At 44.2% G+C, this 23,205-nt stretch overlaps 1 protein-coding gene across 1 annotated transcript; it reads left to right on the top strand.

Annotated features, from left to right (window-relative positions):
- The first annotated feature begins 21,043 nt into the window (after nucleotides 1-21,043).
- On the top strand, nucleotides 21,044-21,499 carry LOC115088673 (small proline-rich protein 3-like). The gene has a single exon (XM_029596931.1). It carries the CDS (start codon nucleotides 21,044-21,046, stop codon nucleotides 21,497-21,499), a length of 456 nt encoding a protein of 151 aa, XP_029452791.1.
- Nucleotides 21,500-23,205: the final 1,706 nt, after the last annotated feature.

Here is a 23,205-nt window from a genome sequence, read left to right as displayed (position 1 = left end):
GGAGCCCAGGACCACTACGGTTGTCCTATCTCCTCTGGAAAAGCCATTGGAAACTGCAATTTCAAATTTGACTAAAATTACCCTTGATTCAAATCAACGTTTTCTTAATATTGAAAATATAATTTCCTCACAAAATGTAAAGTTGGAGCAATTTGAATCTCAGGTAGATACAGTGGAGTCTCTTCAGCATAAATTTGTCTGAACGGATATTGTGAATGCAAAAATAATGGGAAAATATTGAAAACTTTGACATTTCTGAACCTACGGGTTCTTAATTTTCCTTATGTGAAACTGATTTCATCATATGAGATGTTTAAAACCTATCTTACTCATATCTTGAAAGTGTCATCTGAAGCGCTACCAGTGATTTCACGGATATACTATCTTCCTTTTAAGGAAGACACTTCAAGGAGGGATCAGCCAGTAGATGTTTCATTAAACCTGACAGAAGTGCTGGAGTCATCAATAGATACTGTAATAACAAGTAGAGCGACGCTTTTGGTATCTTAATTTGCACTCCCAACTGATCGTGACGTGGTGTTAAGTTTGTTTATGTGAAATCATTTATTGGGTGGATCCTTGGGCCGGTGGCAGATGACCATGCCCCCGGAGGAAGAGCCCGAGAGGGACCACCGGTCAGGCTCAGAGTTGGGAGACAGACGCACACTAGATCTTTTATTAAACAGTATATTAAACCACCAGAGGTGGCAGTAGTGAGCTGGAGAAGCCCGGCTGGGCTGTAGTCCCTCAGATACTGGAACAGTGATCCTGGATAACTGAGCTGTAGAGAAACTGAATATAGTGAGTAGGCAGGGGATGCAGAGTTCAGGAACAGAGCCTTGATGGTAACACTCACACAGTAGTCTCTTGAAGCAGCCCAGGAGCTGAAATGGATTAGGCCCTCGAGGAGCGAGGACCTGGTTCCAGGGAAAGCTCTGAGAGAGAGATGGTAACTCACTGGTGTTGTAGGCAGCGAAGACTTCCTGGGAGAAGTGGTATTCAGTAGCAAGTCCGGGAACGTGAGCCCTCGAGGAGCAAGTCCCGGTTCCAGTCTGCGACCTGAAAAACAAGAGAGAGAGCGAGGCCCCCGAGGAGTGGGTACCTCTGGTAAAGTCCAAGGAGGAAGAGTAGCAAGGTATGCAGAGAGTGAATCCCATCCGCAGTGATATCTGGAGGAAGCAAAGAATCCTTTCCGTTGCTAACTCGATTAGATAGCGAAATCAGAGACCTTAAGTATCCGGTGAGGATGGCGTCATCTCAGAGGGACGCCCCTGAGGTTCACGCCATTGCTGGTACTTGAGTCGGGGCCGCGCCGAGCGCGCGCCCTTAGGCTTCTGGGAAACATGGCGGATTGCAGCGTCTAGCCGGTCTGGGGATTGCGGAGGAGGTCGGCAAGATGACACCACAGCAGCCAAACTTCCATCAAGCAAAGAGGGAGTCGCCAAAGAGGTAAGGTCGGCGTAGTGGAGACATCGGGCAGCGATGGTCACAACAATAGGCTTCTTCCTGATGATGAAATGGTGGGACCGAATGTCCGTGGTGCAGGATATATAGGCTGGTAGGCCCTCGAGGAGCGAGTAGCTGATAGTCCGATATCCTGAAATGGAGAAGAGAGAGAAAGACCCCCGAGGAGCGGTTGTCTTAGTTAGTAGAGGCCCCAAAGGGTAGTTGGAAGCGAGAGACCCCCGAGGAGCGGGTGTCTAGAGCTTCTAGAGGAGCAAGGCCCCTGGAGTGAAAGCGGCGTCTAAGCGTGCAGCTTAGAGCAGTCAGAGTAGCTAAACCGAAGTCCTTGCTAACTCAAAGGTGGTAGCGAAGCGGAGGCTTGATATACCCGGAGGTATTGACATCATGCGGTGGGACTGCCCCCGAGGTTTCCGCCATGACGTGTATTAGAGTGTAGGAAATGTGCGCGCTCGTGCCCTAGGAGGCCACAGGAGTGAGCATGGCGGACTGGAATGCCCATTGTAGGTTGGAGACACCGAGACCCTCGGCACTCGGCACTGGAGGCAGCCATCTTGCCCAAGGAGAGAGAAAAAGGAAGAAAAGAGGTAAGGCAGAGCGGTCGCAGCCGTCTGCGACCGATGGACGCAACACCATCTATCTCCACTCGTACCCACCAAACTTTCGAGTCCCTACAGTCCTTCACAAATCCCTGTTCAGCCTGAGTCCCTGTTCTCCCCCATTGCAAGTTCCTCAGACGCATGCATCACAACTTATGTCACTTAAAGTCCGATTCCCTACACTCTCTCCCCCTCAGCCCATCTCTCCCTTTACCATGTTTTCCCCATCCAGCCTCCACCATCCTATCTCCATCCCTTCCAAGCTAGTTCCCTTAATTTATTAATCTTCCCTTACCTTTCTGGAGGCTTGGTGTAGGCACCACCTTTAGAACAGTTGGCATATATTATGTTCTAAACTAATTAAAACACCAAGTTGAGGATTTCAATGTATTGTTCACAAGAAATCCAAGGTTCTTTTTCTGGGTGCTGATTTCCAATATGGAACCCAGCATTACCTGTATTTGATCAAGTTATGATCACTATTGCCAAGTGGCCCCCTCCCATTACCTCTCTCACCAGATCCTGGTCTCCACTGAGAATTAGATCTAAATTTGCTCACTCTGCTTTCAGTTCCTGAACCAATTTCTCCATAAAACTCATTTATTCCATCCAGGAATTTTATCTCTCTAGCATATCCTTATGTTACATTTACCCAGTCAATATTGGGTGAATTGAAATCTCATCAAATAATAAGGGAAAGTATATAATCAATTTAAAGTAAACCCAAACACATTAATTAAAAATATATTTTTATTCATTTAAACAATTTATAAACCAAATACTGGTGATCCTTGTGTTGCAAATTCAACATCAAGCTGGATTTCACCACTGCCTACCACCCTCAGGCCAACGGCCAAGTGGAACGTACTAACTGCACCTTGAAGACCTTTTTGCGCTTCTTTGTGAACCTGCAACAGGACAACTGGGCAGACCTCTTTCCATGGGCAGAGTTCTCGCACAACTCTCATCCAAATGCCGCCACGGGATCTTCACCCTTCCTCGTGGTATATGGGAAGCAACTGATCCCAATGCTCCCAGTGCTTCTGTCCGTTCCGTCTCCTGCCGCCCAGTTGATAGTACAAGAACTTCAGTCCTTGTGGTCCCAAACAGAGGATCTGATTTGCAAAGCCACCGAGAGAGCAAAGGTTGCCACCAACAGACACAGACGTCTTGCTCCCCCACTCAAACCCGGAGACAAGGTATGGCTGAGAACCCACAATATTCAGCTCCGGGTACCATCCATGAGGCTAGCACCCCGTTATATTGGTCCCTTCTCCATCCTGTGACAGATTACCACCCCAGTCACATACCAACTCCGTCTTCCAGCGACATTGAAAATCCACAACGTCTTCCATGTCTCCCTGCTTAAGCCAGTGGTTCTGTCTTGGCCAGCCCGGAAGTTGCCCAAACCGGAGAAGATCTCCTCAGAAGGAGACTAGACTTATCAGGTGAAGGAGATCCTAGATGTCTGTCACCGCCACAAGACGTTGGAGTACTTGATTACCTGGGAAGGATACGGACCAGAGGAGAACTCTTGGGAACCCAGTTCCAGTACAATCAATCCTACAAAAAAAGGTAATCAACCTTGGTTTACCCCTAAACTAAAACAGATGAAACAGGAGCTACGTCACAAGGAAAATATATGGCGAAAAACCCCTAACACAACTACCCTGTCTAAGTACAAAGGCTTTCTACATCACTACAGGACCGCGATTCTTCTAACAAAAAGGGAATTCTACGCCAATAAAATTCATCATCTCCAATACGATGCCCAGGCCCTGTTTGCATACGTTACTCAAATCACGAAATCAACCCCTCCGTCTATCCCAGACGAACAAGCTCTATCTAAGGCGAATGAACTCGCTTCATTTTTTCAACAGAAGATACAGAACACGCTCGCCCTTCTACCACCAAATACTCTACCTCTCACCTCAGACAAGAATCCTCAATCACCCAAAGGAGCCAAATTCGACAGCTTCGAATCAATATCATCCAAAGAGATTGAATCCCTACTAAAAAGACAGAAACCATCTAGCCATCCAGCAGATAACATCCCTTCGAAACTCTTGCTCCTCATTCCAAACACGATTTCAGGACACCTGACAAGCATCATAAATTGCCTTTTAACCCAAGGGATTTACCCTGACAGGCTAAAAACCGCGTCACTCAAACCCCTCCTCAAGAAACACAATCTAGACCCTAATGAACCAGCCAATTTCAGACCCATCTCCAATCTTCCATTTTTAGCCAAACTAACGGAGAAGTTGGTAAACACCCAGCTGTCAGAGTACCTAGAAGATCATGAGATCCTACACCCTTCACAATATGGCTTCCGCAAGGCACGCAGTACGGAAACTCTCCTTATTTCACTTACAGATCATATTATAATGGGTCTAGACAAAGGCTACTCCTTTTTATTAGTTCTTCTTGACATCTCGGCGGCATTTGACACCGTCAACCACTCCATCCTTCTGGATCGCCTAACAGATATTGGTATCTCCGGATCAGCCCACAGTTGGTTCAAATCCTTCCTCTGCAACAGATCATTCAAAGTTAAAATCAATAATAAAGAATCGCCTTTAACAAAATCCACCCTTGGCGTGCCACAAGGATCATCCCTATCTCCAACCCTTTTCAATATTTACCTCCTCCCCCTATGCCAATTGCTAACCGACCTTAATTTAATTCATTATCTGTACGCCGACGACGTGCAGATTCTAATCCCCATTACAGAATCTATTTCAAAAGCGCTCACCCATTGGAATAACTGCCTTATATCTATCACCAACCTCCTCAATAGACTAAACTTGGTCCTTAATGCCTCAAAGACGGAGCTCCTCCTCATCTCTTCAAACGATGAAAATATTCACCTATCATCCTCACACAACGCACTCATCACCCACAAGCATGTGAGAGATCTAGGGGTACTGCTGGATAATAGACTAAACCTAAAGAAAATGGTCAACACCACATCCAAAGACTGCTTTTATAGACTCCAGGTTCTGAAACGACTCAAACCACTTCTTTTTTTCCAAGACTTTAGGACAGTCCTCCAAGCGCTACTATTTGCCAAGATAGACTACTGCAGTGCCCTTCTCCTCGGCCTCCCCAAATCAACCACCAAACCACTGCAGATGATACAAAATGCGGCAGCGAGATTACTAACCAACACCAGCCGTGGAGATCACATTTCACCCATCCTCAGAAAATTACATTGGTTACCAGTAAATTTTAGATTCCTCTACAAATCAATCACCCTAATACACAAATCTACCCATCATCAACTCCAACTCGACCTTGAAATTCCCTTCAAATTACACTCTTCCAACAGACCAATTAGAGATATTCACAAAGGCACGTTGAATTTCCCCCCTACCAAAGCCTCACGCCTTTCCTCGACAAAAGACAGAGCTTTCTCAATAGCAGGACCAGCTATATGGAACAACATTCCTTCAAGCCTCCGATTAGAACCTTGTCTAATTACGTTCAGAAAAAAACTCAAGACGTGGCTATTTCACCAAGCATTCGATGACCCTCCAGACAATCACTAATCATATTTTATCTCTCCTGGACATAGAGGATAGAGGTCCACTATCCTTTTGAACGAAGGACAATCACAGGTTAAAGCACATTATGCTCTAACCTAAATTCCTTTTGTATTATGTTATTATTCCTCCTGCCTTTCTTTCTTCCAGCTTTAAGCTTCCCAAGTTTTTTACTCCTTGTTAAATGTAACTTTGCCTTATTCACCTCTCTTGTTAATTACTATTTTATTTATTGCTTCAGTTATACCCTTGTTCTATGTAAACCGATCCGATATGGTTATTACTATGAAGGTCGGTATAAAAAAGTGTTAAATAAATAAATAAATAAATAAAATCCTGGATAAAGGACTCCTTAAAGAATTCCACATCGCACACCCGAAGAAGCTCAGGCCCTGAGGAGGGGGTACTGTTACGGTGGCCGGCTGCGGCACCCCACGGCCGACCACACTCACCCGTCGTGCGGGTCCAGGCCTCCGCCGCCACTCCACTGTCCCGAGGTCTTCTCTTCGGCGTGGCAAAGGGTGTTCCCTGCCACCGCTGTGCGGCCAGCCGCATCGTCCTAGCCGCGCATGCGCGGTTCCTCCCCTTCCTTAAAGGAGCCACACCGGAAGACCTTCCCACAGGACCTGGATGTGCAAGGCCCTGCTGGCCCTGTTTAAGGCATCCCCTGCTGCCTTAGCATCGCCTCAGCAACAGGTCTCACTCTGTTTGGGCTACTAAGTTGCTCCATGTCTTCCAGCCTCCATGTCTTCCAGCCTCCGTGCCTTCCTGTTCCTGATCCCAGTGTTTCCATTCCTGCCCTGCTCCTCCATCCCTTTGGCTTGCTCCTTTGGTACCTGACCTGGCTCATCCTTGGATTCTGCTTCTGTCTGCTACCTGCCCCGACCAACTGCCTATTCTCTGTTTCTGCTGTTCGCTGCCTGCCTTGACCTCTGGCCTGTCCTTGGTTTCCACTTTGCCTGCTGCCTGCTCCGACCATCTGCCTGTCTTGGATTCTGCTCTCATTGCCAGTTCTGCCGGCCCCAGCACCCAAGGGCTTAACCTGCGAGGAACGAGGACTAGTATAGGTGAAGGTCCAGTTGGGTCTCCACCATCTATGTCCGCCTACTGACGATGAAAGCCTATAGGTCGCTCCTACAAGCAGCACCAACCTTGCCTCGGCCAAGAGTCCACATCTCGACGCAACAATAATACTCAAAGTATTCCTTGATACTATTCATTTCTAATTCTCAAAAGAATATTTGAGTATACAAACTATTTAACCTTCTTACACTGAACTATAATTAGGGATTTAATATCTATTTTTCAATATGTGACTAATTTTCTTGGCTTACATTTTTAAGTATCAAACTACCAGAAACTTAATATTGAAAGCAACTTCTATAAATCATACATATCTTACAAATAAAGTCTCTCTCTCTCTCTGGAATGACCACAGAGAAGTACTTCCCAATTTGGAAATAAGCACAATAGACTATAATTTCATTAGGCACAGAGCCATCCCAAACCCAAGAGTTTAGTATCAGAGTTTAACAAAATATTGGAAACCCACTTGCATAGAAATGTGTATTTAATTCTAATTTTCCTTTTCTCACACACTTGTCTTCCTTTTACAAAATAACTAAATAAGCTGATTCAGTCAACCGAGGATCAGTGCGTCGACATTTATTTTAACTGTCCTCAATTCTCGCCGTCTCAGGAAGAATCATTACTTAAATCACACACGCACACTAAAATGTGTTTTACTAGCTTTCCTTAATCAAAAGTGCGTGGTTTTGTAACTCTACTAGTCCTCAAATAGAACTTAGAAGCAGCGTTTCTGTTCTGTGACTTTCTGACAGAGCTTCTCATGTCATATGATGTGGGAGATAAAAATAGCTCCTACCCCTATTAGTTTCCCTATAAACCAATCATTACCCAGTTTCTAAATCCCCTGTTACAGATATTGTGGAAAAAGCACCCGCAGTAAAACAGGGGTGCGGTTAGGGTAATTTTCCTGCCACCACATCACACACGGGCCGATACAGTAAACCTCGCGGGAGAGCCGGCGAGCGCCCGCTCTCCCGACGCGCGCCCGCTCTCCCGACGCGCGCCCAGGCCACTCTCCTGGGCACGCGATTCACTAAGCCAAGTTATGCAAATTAGGGCCTGCGGTAAAAAGGAGGCGCTAGGGGCACTAACGCGTCCCTAGCGCCTCCTTATTGACAGAAGCGGCGGCTGTCAGCGGGTTTGACAGCTGACGCTTAATTTTACCGGCGTCGGTTGTCAAACCCGCTGTAGCCATGGGTTTGGAAAACAGACGTGGCAAAATTGAACGTCCATTTTCTAACCCGCGGGCAGATTTTAATTTTTTAAAAGATTTTTAATTTTTTTTAATCTTTGGGGCGTCCGACAATATCGCTATGAAGCAAAAGTAAAATGTGCGGCTTGGCTGCACATTTTACTTTCTTCATTGCATGGGACTAAATAATAGGGTTGGCTGTGCATTTTCCACGCGCTATTACCCCTTACTGTATAAGGTGTAAAAATAGCGCGTTGAAAATGTGCGTCTAACCGGGGGCTAGCAGTGCGCTTGGCCTGAGCGCACTTTACTGTATCGGCCTGATAGGTATTTTCCACAATGCTCAGTACATTTATCACACCCCATGTTATTTTAATCTCGCACGCTGAGTAATCCACCACAAGTGCGTTGCCAACTGAAAAGGTTTTTATTGCAAATGGTGGTTCAGGCTGCTGGACAGAAAGAGAGTGTAGAAGCTCACATATAAGTTAACTATGTATACCACTGTAAATAGTTTGTGGGATGGGGTAGGTATTGGGGGGCAGTTTTACATACACAGTTATAGGTATGAACATGAACAGCACAGTTGCCATCAGTGAAGATTTTAAGTGATTTTTTTTTGTCTTTGGTATTGTCTCCCAGGTTTTGTTGCGGCTCATGGGGAAGAGATCACAGAAAATATGTTGGTTTTAGCTACTAAATACTGGCATTTGGTAATTTTAGGGGATTTCAATTATATAAAGATCTCTCATCTGGTTTTAAGTTTTTAGAACTTCTAGATGTTTTGAATGTAGGGGGTTTACAGAAAATTGTAGTAGGAGCTACTCATGTTAAGGGACATCTAGTAGATCTGATTTTTGGTTCCTCTGAAATTTTGCATAATGGTGATCTGAGATTTAACAAGAATAAAGAACTGCCCTGGACAGATCACTTTTTGATTAATTTTAGCTTCATTCTCTCAAACAAAGTAGATAGAATAAGAATCAAGAATCCTGTAAATGGGGAAAAATTGTTCTACTATATTTTATGCTTTAGTAGACGAATAAGTGGAGGTTTGTTGGGGAGGAGAGGATGATAAAGATGTTGATTCCTTGTATCAGGGGCGTGTTTATTTGTTACAACAGCCCATGGGAAAGGAAGGAGTGGAAATTAAGAAAGAGAAATTATATGGGAGGTTTGGGACTTCTCCATGGTTTACTACTGATCTAGTCAATCTTAAAAGAAAGTGTCATTGTCTTGAGAGGAAATGGTGCAGAAATTCTAGTTTGGCAGATAGAAAGATCTGGCAAAATGCTAATTCTGTTTATTTTAAAGTGATTGTTTCAGCGAAAAAAAGATTTTATATGAATAAATTCTCTTTGGCAGTTTAGGATCCCAAAGTTATTTACAACACGGTGAAGACATCAGTTGACAAACAAAAAAAAAAAGGCAAAGTAATGCTTGAGGATATTCTAGATTGCCACGTTTTTGTTAAATTTTTAAAAGAAAAGATAGATCTCTTGGTGAATCAAATAGATGGAGGATGTTTATAAGGAACAAACACAAGAAGTTGAATCGGTAGAAAAGGACTTTATTGAATCTTGCCCGACTCTGGCCATTTTGTGTTGAGCAGTGAGTAGCAAATCGCTGTTAAAAGTGATAAAAAAGTGATAAAAAAGAGGCTGTTTTAAAACGTCCAATAGTCAGTTTGGCTGTTGAATGTTTCTCTAACTGTGACATATGAGAGACTCATGTTAATTTGAGCCAATTCAAGTGGCTCCTAAGCCCCTGAGGCAGCTCGTTGAGCGAAACTCGGCCAGAGTTGGGCAAAATTCAATAAAGTCCTTTTCTACCGATTCAACTTCTTGTGTTTGTTGCTATCAGCCATCTTGGATCGGCTACCGGTTTGTTTTCTTGGATGTTTATAAGGATTCAGCTGGTGAAGATGAAATGAGAACTAAGTCAATTTTGAGGCTCTTTCTCTTTGGAAGTAAAGCAATTGGTTTCTCAGACTAACTCTTCTAATTTTTACTCTGATGCTTGCCCAGTGTGGCTGCTTAAAGGTTGTTCAGACAGGGGTAGATTTTTAAAAACAGCGCGATCGCGTACTTTTATTTGCGCAGCAGGCGCAAACAAAAGTACGCTGGATTTTATAAGATATGCGCATAGCCGCGCGTATCCTCTAAAATCCTGGATCGGCGTGCGCAAGGCTGCCGATTTTGGGCAGCCGGCATCCTTTCCCTCCCCTCACCTTCCCCTCCTTTCCTCTACCTAACCCACCCCCCCCCCGGCCCTATCTAAACATCCCCCTTACCTTTGTCCGTAGATTTACGCCTGTGAGAAGCAGACGTAAATCTACGCGCGCCAGCGGACTGCTGGCGCGCCGTCCTCCGACCCAGGGGCTGGTCCGGAGGCCTGGACCACGCCCCCGGGCCTGGACCACGCCCCGGTCCCGCCCCCGAAATGCCACGCCCCGCCCCCAAAACGCCACATCATCGGGTCCCACCCCCGACACGCCCCCGACGCGCCCCCTTCCAAAAACCCCGGGACCTACACGTGTCCCGGGGCTCTGCGCGCGCCGGCGGCCTATGGAAAATAGGTGCGCTGGCGCGCAAGGCCCTGCTCGCGTAAATCCGGACGGATTTACGTGAGCAAGGTTTTTAAAATCCGCCCGACAAGGTTTTGCCTTTTTTTGCTGAAATTGATTAATAAATTGTTATCTTCCAAGACAGAACTTTTGCTAATCACTCCAGAAGGCAGTCCCTTCCTTCACCAATCACAAGCTAATATACAAATATCCCCACTACAAGCTCCACAGCCTGACTTAGAATTGTTCCATCACTCACGTATGTTAATAAACAAATGCCAAATCACGCTTACTACCTATCAAGAGGTCGGCTCCTTGCCTCCCTCCCTTGTATATAGTACTTATCTTCATTCACCCTTTCTTTATTTCCTACTCCCAGTTAAGGCATCCTTGTTATAATGTAACTTTTATGCTCCTTTAAATTGTCTCTTGTTGATTGGTTGGTTATAGTAATTACTTATTTCGATGTAAACCGAGTTGATTTGATTTGTATCAAGAAAGTCGGTATATAAAAGCCTTTAATAAATAAATAATAAATAAAATCTCTGGGTGTTGTCCCAGCTCAGAGAAAACATCATTAATTTCCCCTTTGTTAAATGATGAAAAGTTGGACCCGAGATTATGTAGTAATTATAGACCAATCTCAAACATACCATTTGTGGCTAAAGTTTTGGGAACAGCTGTAACAAATAGGGATGTGAATCGTTTTGAACGATTAAAATTATCGTCAGATAATTTTAAAATCGTCCAAAATCGTTAGAGTGCACGATACAATACAAATGCCCCCGATTTATCGTCAGGGGCATTTGTATTGTATCGTTAAATTTTGGGGGAGGGCAGGAAAACCGGCACACCAAAACAACCCCTAAACCCACCCCGATCCTTTAAAACCAATTCCTTACCCTCCCCCACCCTCCCGAATCCCCCCAAAATGTTAAGTTACATGGTGGTCCAGTATGGTCCAGTATGGTCCAGTATGGTGGTCCATGGTGGTCCAGTATGTTCCAGTACTTCCCTTTCAATGAGAGACTCAGTCTCTCATTGAAGGGGAAGTATTTCAATTTTCAGAAAATTTAATGCATTAAGAATTTTCATAAAAAGTTGGAGTTGAGATATTAAAATTCTTCCATAGGGATTTAAAAAATTAAGGACATTAGGACCAATGATTAAAGATGACCCCGAAGCGTTAAAATTATTGAGCAAAAGTGGTCCTTATCCGTGGGGTGTTATGAAGGTCCAATTTCAAAATTTAAAAAGTTAAAAATTCAAAAATCTAAAAATTTAAAAATTGGAACGTTTTAAATACATCTCTCGGAGTACAGAGTCAGGCGTAATTTGGAAATCAACGTCTTCGCACAGGAAAAAGATGTCGTTATTTCCTTCATTGCTGTGCATTACTCTATCACATGCCACGTTAACTGACCCTTATTTCCATTTACTCCACCCAAACTCCTTCCATTCAAATACTAATTTTAAATTTGCATACGTATTTTATGATTATGGTATTTATCATGTGCATTACAGTGTTACTGCAGGCGTTAGGGCCTTAACTCAGGGGGTCATTTATCAAATCGCGTTATGGTGTTATCGCTTGTGTTAAGTGCCTCGGAGGGAATGGGGAAAGCCAGCAGGGCTCCCCAAGGGCTCGGCGCGCGCAGGTTACACTAGTGTGCACCCCCCCTTGTGCGCGCTGACCCCTGATTTTATAACATGCGCGTGGCTGTGCGCGCATGTTATAAAATCGGGCGTACAGTTGTGCGCTCCGGGTAGCGCGCACCAATGTAGGACGCGCGCGTACCTTTTAAAATCTGCCCCATATTATGTGATTGAGAAACTAAAATATCATAAGGAATGACGAATGCCTCATGGAGAAAGTTTGGAACATAGAAGACAAAGATTCTCCAATGAAGCTCTTTAATATCAACCTATGGAAAAAAAAGAGATGCCAGCATATCTAGTAAAAGATGGACTGATGGTGATCTATAAGGAAGCCAGAACAGTTGCTATTGCCTGACTGTGATAGATTTAGATAGTTTGGTGAAAATCACTGACCATATTCAAGGCTTTTGCATATTATTGCATTATGGTTCTCATTGACTTCTTATTAGGATGTTTCTCTGTGGTTTTTCAATTTGTGTGGGGTCATCTTCCAGTTTTACAGAGTTCTCAGTTCAGAGTTACATATAGAAAGAGAATTAAGTAATGCCGGTAACATATCTCTTGCTATTTCACATTCTTGTTCTCACTGTGATATGAACTGTCTAGCTTTTCCAATATCAGTATTAACAGGTACAGTACTCATGTAAACTAAAGAGTGTTAAATGCTTTTTAAGGGGATCTGTGTAATGGAGAGTCAGCCATGTGTCAACCACTGTGTCTGACATGTACTATATCTACATAGGAACAGAGGCCAGAATCACCTCCCTACGTGGAGCCTGGTGTTTGTCAAACGCTCTCTTCTCCATGTACAATATTATTATGACCTCCTCCCTCATGTGCACATCACTAACAGCTTCAAAGTCTTTATCTGCACCGTTCTGAGGTTTTGTAATAGCTCCTCTGAGAATTCCTGTAATTTTGAAAAACATTAAGTGGAGGAGAGACGTTTACCCTTATCTTGCTTGCTGAATTGTTTTTATTTATCTGCTTCTCATAAAACTCCCCAGTAAGAGACACATTTTTGGAAAGTGTTTAAGACTAAAAAAAAACAAAGAAAAATCTTGTAGCAGGTCTTAATCTTTACCCCACACAAAGCAGAAAACCCAAGTGAACGAAGACAGCTCCCAGGTTCCTATCACCGTGGAATATTTCCAGGATTTCATTGCTAGAAGGAGATAAGGTAAAAAGTGCTATTGAAGCAGGCCTGAACTTTATTTTACGCCCAGATAAGTGTTGCAGCCCCCACAGACCTCACTGCACAGAGAAGATTTATGTTAATAAATATTGCTTCAGGTAGGGCTTGCAACTGTTTTGCAAGCTTTAGCCATGAAGGGGTCTCTGCATTAAAATGCACACAAAAATAGCTTTAGCATGCACATAGAAAGGCCGCCTTTTCTGGATGCCTGCTAAGACACAGCCACTGTAGAAGACATGCAAAATTCGCATGGGCACTAATACTAACAAGTAAATTTTCATAGGCCGGCACACGCAAATACCGGCGATTACGCGTGTGGCCGGGCTCTGTGCGCGCCGCACGCATTTTCTAAAGGGCCCGGCTACGCGCAGAACTACCGATACGTGCCGAAGTGCTGGGCCTCTCAGAAGGGGCGGGCTGGGACAGCACCATTCGATGCTGTCCCAGGGAAGCCGCAGAGGAGCAGCAAGGTAAAAAAAAAAAAAATATTAAGAGTTAGGTTGGGGAGGAGAGGGGAAGAGGCAGGAAGGGTAGGGTTAGGCACAGGAAAGCTCCAATTAAGGAGCAGACTGGGAGGGAACTGGGGGAGGCCCGATTGTGTCTCAGCGCGTGGGCTTTTAAAATTTCCCCCTCTGCATACGGAGACCATTCACCCACACATGCGCGCAGATGTTAAAATCCACTGTGCATGTGTGCGCGGATATCGTATTTTATAGCGTGCGCGTGTTATAAAATAGCCGCCTCCATGTGCATGCGCTGGGAACTGCTTGCACATGGATGGCTGTGTGCTTCTTTGAAAATTGACCCAAAAGAGTTTAATTTTGGAACACTTGCATAGTGTAACTGTTAAGTTACACTATGCAATCTACACTGGCTCCCAATACACTCATGAATTCTGTATAAAGCACTCTACATCATCCACAAAAGTATATTAAACTCCAACCTCAATTGGATCGACCCCCCTCTCCTTCCTCGTACCTCCAATAGACCCACCCGCCCAGCCCTCCAAGGAACACTACGTGCCCAATCCATCAAATCTTTCAAACTCTCCACCACCATAAGCAGAGCCTTCCCTCTAGCCGGCCCCACCATTTGGAACTCCTTGCCTCGTGATATTCGCCTGGAAACATACAAACCCAATTCAAAAAAAAACTGAAAACCTGGCTTTTCCAGCAAGCCTACCCCATGTCACCCCCCATCACATAAATTTCATCTGTAATGTACAGTTTCGATCTACGACTATGAATACGGAATATGGCATGTCTCATACTTTGCACATTGTACTTTGCGAATTATGTGCATAGTTACTTTATATAATTTATAGTTATTTGTATTGATTTTTTGTATCATTGAATCATTATATTGCTTTCTCTAGCCAATATTACCCTTCCCCATGTTTTAGTGTTATCACTGTTTATATGTAATTTAACTGTTTATATCTGTTCTATGTAAGGGCTCCGCCCAAAAGTTATTGTTTTTTGTGAACCGATGCGATGTGCGAACGGACATCGGTATAGAAGAGACTTTAAATAAATAAATAAATAATAAATAAATAAATAAGTGCAGACTTTACCACTAATTTCCAAACTGATTTTGCGCATATAAAATCACTTTGAAAATGCTGGGAAAAGTCCCTTAGTATTTGCACAAGTTGCATGCAGGAAGTTGCACCTGCTCCTAGCAGTGCATAACTACTACATGTAAACTTGTGTGCAGACGTTTGAAAATCTGCAGGTATGTCCTCTCCCCGACCAATTCCACCCCCCACCCCCAGAACGTCAACCATGAGTGGATGTAAAAGTTCACATGTAATAATAACAATACACACATATCATGGGTTATTTTAAGTGCATAAGGAGCTTTGTAAATTACCCCCTAAAAAAGTAGCATGTGAATGAAATCCCTGTGTTAAGCAGCCCAAAGTCAATGGCCCGGTTTGTCTGGGGAATATTATCCCCTCTTGACATAAGTAGCAAACCCCAATCACCCTCAACCCCACCTCTTGATGATCTGATCACCCCACAACCCCAGACACCGAGACTAAGGGGCTGCAGTGCCCTGATCAATCCCCATTCCCCCAACAAAACAGTCAAGGGCCCTGATGGCCCAATCATCCCCAGCTTCAGACATTAAAATCGGGGCACCTCAGTCCCTTAATCATCCTCTGCTCTGTGACACCTCCATAACCCAATGCATTCTCGTCTGACATGAGATTAAAGCCCACTATGCACCTCTGGACACTATGGGGCTAATTTTGAAAGAGTTTAGGCTCCTATCTTTTGGAGGTTGGCTCCTAAATTCGCTCTGATGAAATTTTACTAGGTCTGAGTGCCTACATTTATGATCCTAGTTTTATTAGGCTTCTTAATTTAGGTAGATACAGGGGTGTTGAAAGGGTGGGAAAACAAAGTTAGAAGCTGGGCACTGATTTTCAGAACTAGATCCTAAATCTAGGCAAATGAACAGCAGTCCTAAATGTACTGCCCTAACTTTTAGGATACTAGATTTATGTGGATATTAAGCTGAAAAAGTAGGCCCCTAAGTTTGCCTGAAAACTGGCACCTAACTTAGGCCTAGATTTATCAAAATGTGATAACACTGTGCATTAGGTGCCAGGCCTCTTGTATTTCCTGCGTACAACCACTGAGGGAGGGAGGGAGAGAGCGAGAGTGCACCTGGCCGTGATAGCATTTCCCTAGATAGGTATTTGTATCCCTATGGGAGGCCCACCTAGTAACTCGAGGTGAGGTTTAGGTATTAGTGTAGGGGGTTAGGGGCCACTTTGACATTCAATGTGAGATGTACAAACAGAACAGTGCTCTCTTGTGAAGATTTGATGTCCTTCGGAGTGAGGAAACTCACCCAAAGATGAGATTTGGGCAATGTTCTCTCCACCTAGCTTGATGGACTCTCTACCTGGGTAACGTCAATCTAGGTGGAGGGAACATTGTACAAATCTCATTTTTGGGTGAGTTTCCTCACTCCGAAGGTCATCAAATCTTCACAAGAGAGCACTGTTCTGTTCATACGTCTCACTTTGAATGTCAAATTGGCCCCTAACCCCCTACACTAATACCTAAACCTCACCTCGAGTTACTAGGTGGGCCTACCATAGGGATACAAACACCTGTCTAGGGAAATGATATTATGGCCAGTCTCAGTCGCACGCACAGGTCTTAAAATCGACTCCTATATGCACTTAGGGGCAGATTTTAGGGGATTTTTGGGGGCACATAGGGGGGGTTATACGCACCGGGCCTGTTTTCAAAAGGCCCAGTGGCACGCATAAAACCTCGGGACACGTGTAAGTCCCGGGGCTTGAAAAAAGGGGTGGGGATGTGGTCACGGTCTTGGCAGGACCTGGGCGTTTCGGGATGTGGCCAAGCGTTGTGCAGGTAAACTCTTACGCGCCAGGGCACGCACCCAGTTCCCCTGCGGTGCGAGTTTGCTTCTGCCGTGGAGGAGGTGTAAGCTGAAAAATAAAAAGAGCCATTTCTCAGGGGTGTAAAGGGTCTGGGGTAATTGCGGGGAGTGAGTGTAGACTTTGAAACCAGGGGGGTTTTGGGGGGATCTAGGTAACCGGGTGAACTAGTAGACGAATTGGTGAGACTGGCCATGGCGTGGATGCGTTGCGTGCCCCCGTTTAAAATTCCCTGACGTCTACGGTAGAAGCAGGGTTTACGCACATAGGCAATTAAAATTGCGTGCACACGTGCGCGCGGTCAGGCTATTTTATAACGCGCACATATATACGCGTGCAGGTTATAAAATGGCAGCGCATGTAGCGCTCGCATCCAAAATGCACCTGCGCACCGGTTTGAAAGTTACCGCCCCCATTGTGAGGGATATGAGAATGACTGAAAACCATTTATCATTTAGCGTTTTGTTTGAAAAGATGAATAAATGTGTGTAGGAAGCTGCAAAGTGCCTATGTTTCGTTTTCAAAAAGAAGCGCAGGAAGATGTGTAAGTTCAGGCGTCTGTGGGTAAACCTGTATAGTGCAGACTGTTCCCATCATTCATCCACAATCCTTGCTGGTAGCTGAGCTCTTTAAATAGTGACGACACTAAAAAGTTATTACTAGGTCCAAAGCAGGTATTACATTTTAGACCTTAGTGAGTGCATCTTAAAGAACATAAGAACCTGCCAGGCTGGGTCAGGACCAAGGGTCCATCAAGCCCAGTATCCTGTTTCCAACAGAGGCCAATCCAGGCCACAAGAACCTGGCAAGTACCCAAACATTAGATAAATCTCAATCTATTATTGCTTATTAATTACCGTCATATTAGTTTATGGATTTAACCTCTAGGAACTTATCCAAACCTTTTTTAAACCCAGTAACACTAACTGCCGTGACCACATCCTCTGGCAATGAATTCCAGAGTTTAACTATGCGCCGAGTGAAAAGGAATTTGTTTTAAATGAGCTACTTGTTAACTTCATGGAATACTCCCTAGTCCTTCTAGTATCTGAGAGAGTAAATAACTGGAGAGCATACCATGTTATTTTCCATGCTTCTGCTAAAGTCAAATTTACACATGACATTCCCTTTATTGCATGTAGGCACACAGTAACTTTAGTGCGTACGTGCTTATGTCTTCTGAGATCAGTTTAGTGTGCATGCTAGGGCCTTATAAGTGAATTTTAAAAGCCTGACATGCGCCAAACCCAGGAGATATGCGCACAAGTTGTGTTGGCGCGCACCGAGCGGATTTTATAGGTTGCCTGTGTATGCAGATATCTCCTGCTCCACTCACAAATAAAAGTTTAACAAAAAGGGATGGGGCCTGGCCAAGTGATGAGTGCATAATCCTTGCATGCACTGGCACGTGCTGGGGTCCCCTGCTGCGTAATTTTGCTTCTGCTATGGACGGCGTGTAAATATTAAAACAAAAACATGTAGGCAAGTCAGTAGGGTTTTAAGGGTTAGGGCTAACATGGGGGAAAGGAGGCTATTAAACTGGGAGTTTTGGAAGTCCTAACCTTTAACTGGGTGAACTGGGAACGAACTGAGAAAATGGTGAATGGCATTGGTGTTATGATAGTGGACCCTTGACCCGGGACGAGAGAACACCCACCTGCGGAATCTTGGTGAACTTCGCCTCCGGAAGGTGGAACTCCCGAAAACAGCCAACCCCACGGTGACCTTAGCTGGACCACAACGTAATCCGGGTTCCGGCCAGGAACAGGCAAACACACAGTCCAGATACCAGGCAGGGGTCGAGGCAGGCGGCAAGTAGAACTCAGTCCAGAAACCAGGCAAGGGTCGAGGCAGGCGGCAAGCAAAACAGCAGGGTCCAAATCCAATCCGGAGTCGAGGCAGGCGGCAGGCAAAACAGCAAGTCCAGAATCCAAACAGGGGTCAAACCAGGAGACTAGGAAGAGCAAGGAAACAACCAAACACAGGGACCTGTTGTGAAGGCGTCTAAACCTTCACTGAGGGAGTTTAAATTCCCCTCCCTGATGACGTCATCGTCCGGGGCTGGCCTCTATTCCGCGTCCCGGCCCCTTTAAGAGGCGGGGCCAGCCGCGGCTTTCCTGACGCTGCTCCTCGGAGGGTAGCTGCCGTCGTGCCGCGGCCCGTGCGCCGCGGACCGCCGTGAGGAGGACCTTGGACAGACCGCATGGAGGAGGTAGGGGGGTCCGGTCGCGTGTAGTTGCGATCGGGCCTCACAACAGTTGGTGTGTGTCTTTTGTAAAATTTCCCCACTTACACGGTAGATATGGGATTTGCATGCACATGCGCGCATCCATTTAAAATTGAACACACACATTCGTGAGTCCAAGCTATTTTATAACGTGCACGCCTATACACGCGTATGTTACATAATGGACGAGTCTGTGGTCACGGGCCGGCAAACCTGTGCACGTGTTCCTGCACGCCTACTTAAAAGTTACCGTCTTAGGGCTTGATTTTGAAAAAGCATTTACTCAAGTAAAATTGGGTTACTTTTCCCAAGTAAGTGGGCTTTTGAAAATTGCTTCAGTATATGCTACTGAATTGTCCATAGGATTTGCTCGCATAAGTGCACTGTACTCCAGTAAATGGCTTTTAAAAATTGCTTCAATATATGCTACTGAATTGTCCATAGGATTTACTCGCATAAGTGCACTTTACTCCAGTAAATGGCTTTTGAAAATTGCTCCGATAGCATGTTACATTTATGTGCACAACTCCTTTGAAAATTACCTCCTTAGTGCATAGATTACTATTCTGCATGCAATGTAAATGGCCTTAGGTCTCTTGGTCTCCTCTTTGCTTCCTAGGGTGCTGAGGTAATATAACATAGAAACATAGAAATGACGGCAGAAGAAGACCAAACGGCCCATCCAGTCTGCCCAGCAAGCTTTCGCACTTTTTTTTTCTCTCACATACTTATGTTTCTCTTGGCTCTTAGTAATCTTTTTTCTTCTATTTACCTTCCACCCCCGCCATTAATGTAGAGAGCAGTGTTGGAACTGCATCTAAGTGAAATAGCTTAATTAGTTAGGGGTAGTAACCACCGCAATAAGCAAGCTACACCCATGCTTATTTGTTTTACCCAGACTATGTAATTCAGTCTTTGTTGATTGTTGCCTGAATATAGATCCACCTTTCTTCATTCCCCCCTGCCGTTGAAGCAGAGAGCCATGCTGGCTATGCATTGAAAGTGAAGTATCAGTCTTGCTCCCCTGCTGTTGAAGCAGAGAGCTATGCTGGATATGCATTGAAAGTGAAGTATCATGCATTGAAAGTAAGGTATTAGCTTATTTGGTTTGGGGTAGCAACTGCCGTAACAAGCAAGCTACTCCCCGCTTTTTTGTGAATGCAAATCCTTTTTTCCACATTTCCTCATTGCCGCTGAAGCTTAGAGCAATGTTGAAGTTGCATTAACCGTGTGTATGTTTATTGAATAAGGGTATTATCACCAGGTAGTAGCCATTGTTCCCGTGAGCCAGCCACTCTTCATTCACATCTTTATGGATCCACAGAGTTTATCCCACGCCCCTTTGAAGTCCTTTACAGTTTTGGTCTTCACCACTTCCTCCGGAAGGGCATTCCAGGCATCCACCACCTATAGTGTATTAACATGGGCAGATGTGGTGTTTATTGCAAATATTAACAGCCAAAGTTACGGAGATGCAAATGAGTTATGTGTACTACCGATGATAAAGTATGCATGTACATGTGGCCAGTAAAGCAAAACTTTACTATGCTTACCTGAGCTGTAGATAAGTTTTTTGCATTAATGTATCTGCGATGCATTCTGCATGTGTTAATATGCATACATTTGTTTTGCTGCACTTATAGGTAATGAAATATTTCATAATCTTTTGTATCTAATTATCTCATTCGCATAGATTTCACATTAATATTATTGCAAGTTAACTGCTTGCAATCAATAATGCAGGTGTTTAACTTGTATTAACACCTGTGATAGCATGAATCCACTTTGGTGCATTGGCCCATCTAGTCTTTCTAATGGCTCTTTTTTATTATTAAACATTCTTCTAACTCTGCTATACTAGACCCCTCTAGGGGTCTACAGAAATGAAAACTGAACATCAAATCTGCCTGGACTTTACAGAACTAATTTTAAGACTGTTCGCATAAGTGTAAAGTCTGGGAACACTTTTTACCTACAACCTTTCAAAAAGGACATGCTCACATTTTGAAAATAAATCACCCCAGGAAAAATACCCGAACATATTTACACCCGTTAATGTATGCGGGTGATGTTTCCTGGCAAAAAGAACATGCGTACTTCTGATCATTCGTTCATGAGTACTTCTGAACATTCGTTCACGCGTATTCCTGAACATTCGTTCACGCGTACTTCTGATCATTCGTTCACGTGTATTCCTGAACATTCGTTCACGCGTACTTCTGATCATTCGTTCACGCGGACTTCTGAACATTCGTTCACGCGTATTCCTGAACATTCGTTCACGCGTACTTCTGAACATTCGTTCACGCGTATTCCTGAACATTCGTTCACGCGTACTCCTGATCATTCGTTCACGCGTATTCCTGAACATTCGTTCACGCGTACTCCTGATCATTCGTTCACGCGTACTCCTGAACATTCGTTCACGCGTATTCCTGAACATTCGTTCACACGTATTCCTGAACATTCGTTCACGCTTACTTCTGATCATTCGTTCACGCGTACTTCTGAACATTCGTTCACGCTCGTTCACGCGTACTTCTGAACATTCGTTCACGCGTATTCCTGAACATTCGTTCACGTGTACTTCTGAACATTCGTTCACGCGTACTTCTGAACATGTGTGTGCATAGTTCCAAACCTCACCTCATCCCCTAGGTGCTTACTTTTACTGCACAGAAGTTAGGCAGTTTTCTAAAATCCTATTTCCACCGGGGAAACACCTATGGAAATGGCTTTCAAAATTACCCTCCTTATGGATGAAGAGCAATACATGAGTGTGACCCTTGCTTAGAACTCTCACTTTAATGCAATGAAGTATATTTGATATTGCAGTTACTGTGCTCTGAGTAGCACAGTTGGCTATAATCATTCCCAGATCCTTTCAGTGTACAATTATCAGCTTCCTTTCCATTCAGCTGACACCCGACATGCTTTGAGTCACTGCCAAAGGGCATCGTCTTATGTTTTTCTATGCTGAAACTTATTTGACCGGGTCGTCAGGCTCTCCAAGTAAAGTCTGCGCAACCGTTCCACGTCTTCACCATTACTGGAAACACCACATATTTTTGTGTCATAGGAAAATACAGGATTATTTTCAAAGTCTCAGGTTATATCACTGTCATTTATGAATATTAGACAGACTAAGGTTACCTACCACCCACTTCCATGGCCCTCTGCTTGTTACATCGTCTATTCTGACCCTCCTCCACTTCTCTTTAGCTCTTCACACATATCCAAGCAATTTCATGCTTTCTCATGTAACCTTCCACCTTTTTAAATGTGCCCCTGTCAGGCAGTGTGAAAAGCACTACCTCCACTTTCCAAGTTTATTATTTTACCTTCCTCCAAAAACATTCCAGTTAGTCTGGCAGAATAGATTTGCACTGAAATTATACTGATTCCTTGTTATTTCTTCTGTGGCTTGCTTTATTTTCTGCTTTTGCTATTAGTAGATGAATCATTTTTTTCATCCTACAGAGCGAAAGGGTCAATAACGACCCGAGTGCATTCTTTTATTTGTTTCAAACATCGTTGTATTCAACCTATCAATAACCTCCTGTCCCCGGTTCCTGAAAATAATAATCAATAGTTTATCACTTTTCTACTTTGAAACAAGGGCCAAAATGAACTAAAGTTGCTCTTAGCTTTGCTTTTTCTAGAACTGCTGCGCTATTTCATTCTTAAAGTAGGGAAATGAAAACTATGCACCAGTCTGCAGATCAGAAGGCTACAACCTTCATCCTGGAGCACCACAAAAAGGCTGGTTCTCTGGATAACATTCATATCTCGTTTCTGTTGATATAAACATTCGTTATGTGAATTTTTATGTGGTATATACAGCATTAAACATAAGAAAGGGTTTCTCCCTATGGGAAATGAGGAAAAAAGTGGAGTCAGCCAGTGACCACAGAGAACAACCAATGGCAGAGTGCGCCCTAATCCTGCATGGGATTTCAGCGGAACTGAACTGAAATAAAGAAGAAGAAGGGATTCTAAGAGCATAAGAGCATAAGAACATGCCATGCTGGGTCAGACCAGTGCTGTCATCCACGTGGCACATGAAAAGTGAGCTGGAGGCCAATGTCCGAGGCAGAAATTCGAATGAAACTGGATGAACAGTTCAAAGGTTATTGGGAGGGGAGGTCAGACACAGCGCTACGAGGACCCGATAAGGCCACTTTCCCTATAGGAAATTAAGCTAATTAACCTGCTTATGGATAGTCATTGGGTTTACCTTGAAAACCAGGC

The sequence above is a fragment of the Rhinatrema bivittatum genome, chromosome 3, assembly GCF_901001135.1.
Source record: "Rhinatrema bivittatum chromosome 3, aRhiBiv1.1, whole genome shotgun sequence".
In the NCBI taxonomy this organism is placed as follows: Eukaryota; Metazoa; Chordata; class Amphibia; order Gymnophiona; family Rhinatrematidae; genus Rhinatrema; species Rhinatrema bivittatum.
This window is presented reverse-complemented; position numbering and strand designations above follow the sequence as displayed.